Source organism: Oculina patagonica, unplaced genomic scaffold (assembly GCF_052425735.1).
Source record: "Oculina patagonica isolate OP01 unplaced genomic scaffold, crgOcupat unplaced893, whole genome shotgun sequence".
Classification (NCBI taxonomy): domain Eukaryota; kingdom Metazoa; phylum Cnidaria; class Anthozoa; order Scleractinia; family Oculinidae; genus Oculina; species Oculina patagonica.
The window spans coordinates 1-8216 of NW_027558792.1; the positions used below are offsets into that span (position 1 = coordinate 1).

At 38.6% G+C, this 8216-nt stretch overlaps 1 protein-coding gene across 1 annotated transcript; it reads right to left on the minus strand.

Moving 5' to 3' along the window:
- Positions 1-2134: 2134 nt before the first annotated feature.
- On the minus strand, positions 2135-8180 carry LOC144641380 (Krueppel-like factor 6). Its single transcript, XM_078500394.1, has 3 exons — positions 7507-8180; positions 6623-6667; positions 2135-5713 (listed from the first exon to the last, which is right to left on the minus strand). The coding sequence occupies exons 1-3, from the start codon at positions 7566-7568 to the stop codon at positions 5431-5433; spliced, it is 390 nt and encodes a 129-aa protein (XP_078356520.1). The 5' UTR covers positions 7569-8180; the 3' UTR covers positions 2135-5430.
- Between the last annotated feature and the right edge of the window lie 36 nt (positions 8181-8216).

The window sequence follows — 8216 nt, forward strand, 5'->3', positions numbered from 1 at the left end:
AAGCCGCGTTTACACGAGCAATTTTTATGAAATAAAATATATTTGATCGTGTAAAAATGACACAACAATTATTTGTCGGCAGTGCAAGGTTTTAATAGACCTTAGACAGCAGAGATCCGCGCGCACAGTGCCCAGTGGAAGATTGGGAGATTGGGGATCACATATGATGTCCCAATATTTGCCACATTTATTTGTGACGAGTCGTCCACACGAGACATTTTTTGTATGTGACAAGTTTTATTTGTTACATAAATGCTGACACGCCAGCTTCTCAACAAATATATTTGTCACATAAAAAGTGGCAAATTTTCCTCATATACGCGAGCAAATAAAACATGATAAAAATTGTCACATAAAAATTGCTCGTTTAAACTAGTGCGTGTCGTTAGAGACCCAGACGTCAGGAAGCTTCGAGAGATCGCATCTTGTTTGTATTGCTATTGTGTTCCTTAATAGGCAAGAAACGTTACTCTCACAGTCCCTCTCTTCACACAGGTGTATAAATAGTAGCGGTGGATTGAAGACGATCAGTCAAATTTTGATAGGGCAGGAAGAGTAGGAATATATCAAGTCACTTGTACTCCATACCAAGACGAATATAGCCTGCGAGCAGGCTCTCTATTCGGGGGCAACGTGAATATTGAACTGCTCGAGCGCCGCGAGCGCCGAAGGCGCGATCCCGCGAGTGCCGAAGGCGCGAGTGCGTGGGCGAAGCGGCACGCCCAGCGGCTTGCTTCGTTCGCCGACTCGCGCCTTCGGCACTCGCGGGATCGCGCCTTCGGCGCTCGAAGAGTTCAATATTCACGTTGCCCCCAAATAGAGAGCCTGCTCGCAGGCTAAGACGAATATTAAACTCAGACAGGCATAACTTATGGCAAACTTACTTTCCGCGCTCTAGTTTACCACTCAGACCATGCTTTAATAAACTGCTGATTTAAGGTGGCTTTAAAGTTAAAATCCTTTTTCAGTACAAAATAAAAGCTGAAGTTAAGAACCACAAGAACTGTATGGGCACTTTTTGAATATTTTTTCAATTTGCCCCACCCACTCACAACAATGCCAAAGCTCTGTCCTTTAAACGCAATTAATTGGAGCAAAATGGGTAACTGGACCATAATTAAACAATAAAATGTGACTGAATGGTTTATAGAACATCGAGTTTTAAAAGCTTGAACTTGTGTTAACATCTGCGTTGTCGTAGAGGGGCATTTTTCCGATGGGGATTGGGGGGAGGGGGGAATTTTGTTGGTACCACCCTGACAGACTTGTGACGAGGAGGGGAGTTTCCCTGCAACTGAAATTTTTAAATCATTAGTAACGGTATTTCAGACCTTAAGCAGGGCGAATTAATATTCGAAGGATGGGAAAACAGGCGAAATCAAAGCATAGAAAAAACTAATCCCTTCTGCTTTTTGAGCGTGCTTGTTTCATCCTGCAAATAGTCATTTATTTTGTCTTTCATAATTTGTCCGGGACGCGCAGTACTTGGCATTTTAAAACTGTTATCTTGAAAAATATACGCAAATTCATTCCCCCACCGTGGCCGGGCTAATCGACTCGTTGTGTTCCAAAAGGAGCGGGGACTGGGTGCTATTTCTCTTCCCCGGAGCCTCGACATTTAAATGTCTCTCCAAGCTGACAGGGCCTGTGCACGAGCAGCAGGTGGCTTTGGAAACACATGATTTGATTGGCTATCTTTTAACAAAGGAAGTTTAAAATCTAGCCAATCAAATCAACCGTTTTTGAATCATTTGTTATGACGTCAAAAAGGTTGATATGATTGGCTAGAATATAAATTCCCTTTGTTAAAATCTAACCAATCAAATGATGTGTCCCTAGGGCCACCTCTTCCTCGTGTACAGGCTTTATCAGCTAAGAGGATGCACGAGGGACTCTAATGATCAACGGCATGAAAAGATCATAGCCGGCAGTTTCTTCGTCGCTCCTGTCCAACGTGCAAATAACTTAAGAGAATATCCCCTGGGAGGGGTTCCTCTATCATGGACAATACGGGGAAGCCCGCCTGGAAGGGGTGCCTTTTTCAGGCCAGAGATAAAAGGGGATAATTTTTGTTATTTATTATTTATGAGAGGTAAGAATAGCGGACGAGTGGAAATCAAGACACAAAGACACATTAATTTTTCAGTTCAACTTCTATTTTCATTCCGTTATATTATTATAAGCAGGTGAAATTTGCACCAGGCAATTTACACCTGAAAAATAAATCCGACGCAAATGTTTACCAAAGACGCTCACAGAGCGCATGGTCTACTGTACTTCTTACAATAATTACGTAATAATTATTGGCTTCAAAGCTACTCAAGACTTAACTAAAGCACTGTACAAATTTTACCCATGCTCTTAAAGCCACCTTGCAGCGCTTCGCAGAAAGAAGGGCTGCATGATGCCAAGATTGTTAAACAATACTTTGAAGCACAAAAAGCTTGACTGCTACACATTTTCAGTCTCAAGTGAACGACAAGGGCTATAAACATCTGGTAAAGTTTTGCACCAAGTGAGCTGTGGTGAAGGCCCAGGAGGGGACTCCCATGTGAAGGGATGGAGATGCTTGTTGGAAAATTAAAACTTAAACCTCTAAAAGAGACCAATCTGGGCGTGGTCGAATATTTCTTTTCCCCTAAAGGATACCATTTTTGATGCTTTATCAATCTTGACAGCCAAAACAGTATAACAGCATCTTTTAATTCTTCACATGCAACAAGAACTTGATGGCTAAAATATTGGTGTTTGTCCTGAAAACCTGTAAGCGAATCGACAAGCATCTCGGTCCATTTCATATAGAAGTCACCCCCCTGAGTGGCGAGGGTCCCCTGTACCTCTTTAAAAAATCACAATAAAATATTAGTTAAATGCATGAATCATGCATAGCACTTTAAATTTTAGGTTAAATAATTTTATAATTGAACCACACATCATGAATAGATAAAAAAGCCCTGAGAATGCAACATAAGTTACAGCAAATAACCCAAATCACACATCATATAGAACGTACAGGGTACCCCACACACAAAAAGGAAAAACATCGCCCAATATTACAACACTAAAAGTTTCAAGCCACTATTCAAATGGCAGTGTAATTCACTTTTAGGCTGTAAACTATTTAGCCCATATAATAGGTTAAATGCAAGATAAAATAAGGATGCCAAAGGCATAAAAACGTCTGAAGTAAAGCTTATAAAAAAGCAGTGATCGATATATGTGATCTTGGGTGCGGCTGGCCAACTAAAAACCTCTGCAAGTTACCTGTTCCTCTACAAACACTTTAAATTACTGGAAAACAACGAAAAATTTAAAAAAAATTATTTGACGCAGGCTAAAACTGCAACTGATGCATATTTTTTGGAGTCAGCATCACCCAACAAAGCAACACATGAAAACAAGACTCTTGGCCATGTGACAAAAAAACTGAGACAGCAAGATTAACCAAATTTGACTAAAATTTAGCGGGAAAAATTTCTTGAAGGACCATTCACCACCCTCTTGAAAGTCGCACCACAATAGCTGTTACATACATTATTAATTACTTGTAATAAATTGATTAGTAATTTAGCAACTTAAAATTAAAGAGGGCAAAATTACTGTGCAACCAAACTAAATGTCTTCTGTGGAACTACAAAGATTTGTAGACCACTTGAGGACCTCTGAAGATTTTAAATATTATTAGAATCAGCAATTTTTTCCATAATCTCCTGAATATTGCCAAAGACCACCTAGTGTCTTAGTCACACTAATTTCACCCTTAAAATTATGAACAGCAATCACTTTTTGTTATTAAATTAAAAATTAATCTGTCTTCAGAATTGCACATACTCACAACTTCTGAAAATGTGCATAATATTAGTTTTACCTGTAGACACAAATACTATAAAATTGTCACTAATGGACAGTCTTTCCTGTGTGTATGCCGAGACAAGGCTCTGATCACACGCAAACACTACAGTTGTAGTGTTGCTGACTCATAAACAAAAGCTCTTAAAATCATGTCCACAACAGAAGGGTGACAATGCTGTTAGGTCGAGCAAGTAAGCATTTTTTTTGCAAACAACAACCTATACATCTGGAGAAGAGCCCCAGGATTCAGAGACAAGAAAGAGACTTTGCAAAATCCAAATTGTAATAAACTACACAGCTAAACGTGCATGTATGAATCTAATATTTACATTAAATCTGATAACATAAGATCCCAAATCACACCCTTCTCCATTCATTGGAATGTGCAATATATAGCATACATTCCCTAGTTAATAATTCTTTAAAGCATTGGTTTAACCGTAACACGACACTTATGCACGAGCTCCAAAAAGTTGAACTCAAGAAGAAAATTCAAAAACTTATTACCATGTTGAGAAAAGGGCATTTAACATGGTAAATAAATGTAATGAAAAAAAACAAACAACGAACTTAACTTATAATTTAAAATTTTAACCTATGTACACTATCTTAACCTGCAGATTGTAATGGTGGTTCACAATTTTTACTGTGGTATTTCATTTCCACCAAAAGGAATCTTAAGCCATACACCTTTTCATGTGTTAATAAATTAGACTTCTGCTCAAAAACATGCAGCCTGACAAGTAACAGACATTTCTCTTCAGGCACAACACTCCTCAAGTCTCTTGACACTGATGTCAAAGATCCAAGCCACAAAATACCATGCTGAAGGCCACACCCTACAGTGAACTGCCTGATATCTCTTATTAGTTACATTTAGTGTACTAACTAATCAGAGAAACTACACAGTTCGTTGTAGTCCTTCTCATGGGCTGCATTTTTGATATTTTCAGATTTCAAAATGCTGATCACTACTATTACTGAAGGTTAAAAAGAAAAGAAATGTATGTTTTACCTAAGAGATGCTTCACACGTTCCCAAATTTCTACACATGGGAGAATGTTCTTTGGATCTAGACAACTTGCCAACCTCCCAATGAGAAATATCGAATAACGAAGTCTCTGCCGCCATATGCTGCTTGAGTCCAAGGAAGCATTATGTCAAAACTTGAACTGCCTTTATATTGTTGACAATGAACTTGCTTTCTTCAGTAATACTCGTAAATTGGACATCCCAATGCAAACCTCCTCGGTGAGACTTCATACAGCTACTGGTACTTCTAGTTTTCATTCTTAAGCTTAAGAACAGCTTTACTTATTAAATAACTGCTGCAGTGCCAGTATGGTCACATTCATTACGATGTGCATGTTCCATTGCACTTTCAACAGTGCCAATCTTTCCGTATTTACAAATTTGATGCATACTACTGTACTCCAGTTGGGTGATAAAAGAACAACTAAAATCTGAAAAGATTGCTGTATTCTATACTGATGCAGATCAACGAGGAACAGACTTTGAACTGCCAAACATGACGGCTATCCCAGCAGCGTCCATTTGAAAGAAGTCACTCAAACCAATTCAGTGCCGCTTCATGTGAAGTGACAGGTGATCTGACCTTGAAAAGCACCTGTCACAGTGCGAGCATTTGAATGGCTTTGCACCTGTATGTTTTCTGTAGTGTCTTGTAAGTTCATCTGAGCGAGCAAACCGCCATGAACAGCCTTCCCAGGAGCATTTGTAAGGTTTTTCTCCTGTGTGAGTACGCCTGTGAGCCTTGAGGTGCGAGCTTTTGGTGTACACTTTAGAGCACCCTTCATAATCGCATTTGTGGGTTCTCCTTCTTTTCATATGATCAGTTTTGCTTAAAAGGAAAGAAAAACTTTGTTAAGCCCTATTCCTTTCAACACTGAAACAATCCCAAGAGTTTCACTCACAGAGTAAAATCTCATAACCATTAACTAAAAGGGCAAGTACTAAAACCCGAAACAACAAAATGAAACCATCGAAATGAAACCGCCGAAACGAAATCACCAAAACAAGAAAAACTTCAAGATTTCCGCCACTTACTATACACTCCGTTTAGCCCACTTTGCACTCTGCTTAGCCTACAACACACTCGGGTTAGCCTACTATTTTACTTCGGTTAGCCTTCTATGCAGTCCGGTAAGCTCTCAATAATAGTAATGGGTTTTGCTTATTTTGGTGATTTCGTTTCGTTTCGCTCGTTTCAGCCGTTTTGGTTGTTTTGGCAGTTTCGTTTCAGTCATTTCGGAGGTTTCACTTGTTTCGCTTGTTTCGTTTCGGTGGTTGCATTTCGTTGTTTCGGGTTTTACTACATGCCAACTAAAAGTGGTTAATAATATCTGTGGAATAAACCACTGTGTGTGAACATTTAAATGAAGGTATTTAGCAGTACATTCAAGTGGTACCATTTGTTATATTGTACAATAACTTGAAACTCTGGAGATGAAACCCTAGTGCAACTTCCCTCAAACAAAAGCTTTTTAAGCGGTACGTTCATGTGGTACAGCCAGTTATGTTGTACAAGGTGGTTCAAGGCTCCAAGTCTCTGGAAACATCCACAGTGTGCAACTACTCAAATGAAGGCTTCTGAGCAGTCCCTTTATGTGTTACACAAAACGAAATTAAGGACACTTTTGTCCTCAGTTGTGAGTACATATGAAATTGGTCAACTTTAGTAACTTGGTAGGCAACTGCAATGGCTTATAACTGCTATTTTTAATGTTATTACTAATAACAAAATACTTACTCGGCTTTTCGAGGTTCTCTAACACTGCTTACATTTGGTTCAGTCCTGAATGGAGACAGTATTAAAAACATATAACTTCACAAGGCAGTTCAAGTGTCCAAGTCTTCATGCTCAGGGTCACCCCAAAGAATTAAATACACTGACAGTACCCATTTATATATCTGGGCCCAGTTTTTCAAAGGGTGGATAACGTTACCCACTGGATAAATCGCTATCCAGTGGATAAGTCTTAACAAAACATACTAGTCTATCCGCCAGATAGTTATTTAATCCAGTGGACAGCACTATCCACCCTTTGAACAACTTGGGTCTGGGTTAAGAGTAGCACTGCAAGAATAAAGTGTCCTGCTCAAAAACACAGCACAGTGATCTTGGTAAACGCTCTTAACCAGACTGCTTAACCCTGGGGCAAGCAGTCTCCCGTAACATTTTTTAGTGATACACCTTAAATAAACAGCATGCAGTGAATGCAGAGGCGTTGATGTATCCCAAGGGGGTCTTAAATAGTTTTCTGGAAATTTATTAAAAAAATTACCATATACTAAATAAAAGTAGCTGACAACTTAGAATGTATTAAATAACTGTTCAAATGTCCCCCGTAACATTTTTGAGTATAATTTACACCTTAAATAAACAGCATGCAGTGAATGCAGAGGCGTTGATGTATCCTAAAGGAGTCTTAAATAGTTTTCTGGAAATTTATTAAAATAATTACCATATACTAAATAAAAGTAGCTGACAACTTCTGTATTGAACAACTGTTCAACAAAATGGGGTCCATGTCATAAGATAATAGACTGATGTTATCACCATAAAATGAAACTGGTTACAAGTCAATGAAAAAAAAAACCATCATTATATGATGTAAATACTGATAGACTTACTCATCAAACAAAATTGGAGGAGGTGAGTGTGATCTGTCTACGTAGTCTTCATCAGCCATCATATATTCTTCTTTTAAGTGATCTCCTGGAGATACAATCACTGTTGGTGTATTGTCTGTTCCATTACATCGTCCTCCATATCGACCTGGTGATGCCTCTGTAACCTAAAAGCATAATATATTCAAGATTAATGTAAAAAATATGAATGATCCATTTAAAACGCCATGTTAACAACAATAAAAACAATTTAAGTGTAAATAAAAGGTAAATGGCATGATATTTTTTTTAATTTTAGGGTGCATTCTTTTGGGAGTTTTCCAGAATAGGAATACTTTGAACAAGCGGTGGTCACGTTCTTTTGGGACCTTATCTGTTTTCGGAATGAAAGGAATACTATTCCATTCATTCTACTCCTGATAGCAAAATTGATGTAATGAACAGAATACAGGTCATTTGGAATAGGCAAAATATGTGTTCTTTTGGGACAGTTTTGGTGGGAAGTCATACACGGAACCCCAGGTCGTTCGCAACTCACACATGCGCAGATACAATAGTTCTCAGGTCACCTCCCCAACCAGTATTCTGTTTTCAGAATATGCATTCTCTTAAGAACTGATATTCCGTGTACATTCTGTTATTCATAAACCGGAATGAGAATAGTCAGAATAGTCCCAAAAAAATTGAGCCCTTAATTTTCCACCTCCCTGGTC

Coding starts and splice junctions, on each gene's coding strand:
- LOC144641380 (XM_078500394.1), bottom strand. CDS start 7,568: ATGATGGCTGATGAAGACTACGTAGACAGATCACACTCACCTCCTCCA. Junction 6,668..7,506: donor CCTCCAATTTTGTTTGATGA/GTAAGTCTATCA, acceptor GTCTCCATTCAG/GACTGAACCAAATGTAAGCA. Junction 5,714..6,622: donor AGAGAACCTCGAAAAGCCGA/GTAAGTATTTTG, acceptor TTTCCTTTTAAG/CAAAACTGATCATATGAAAA.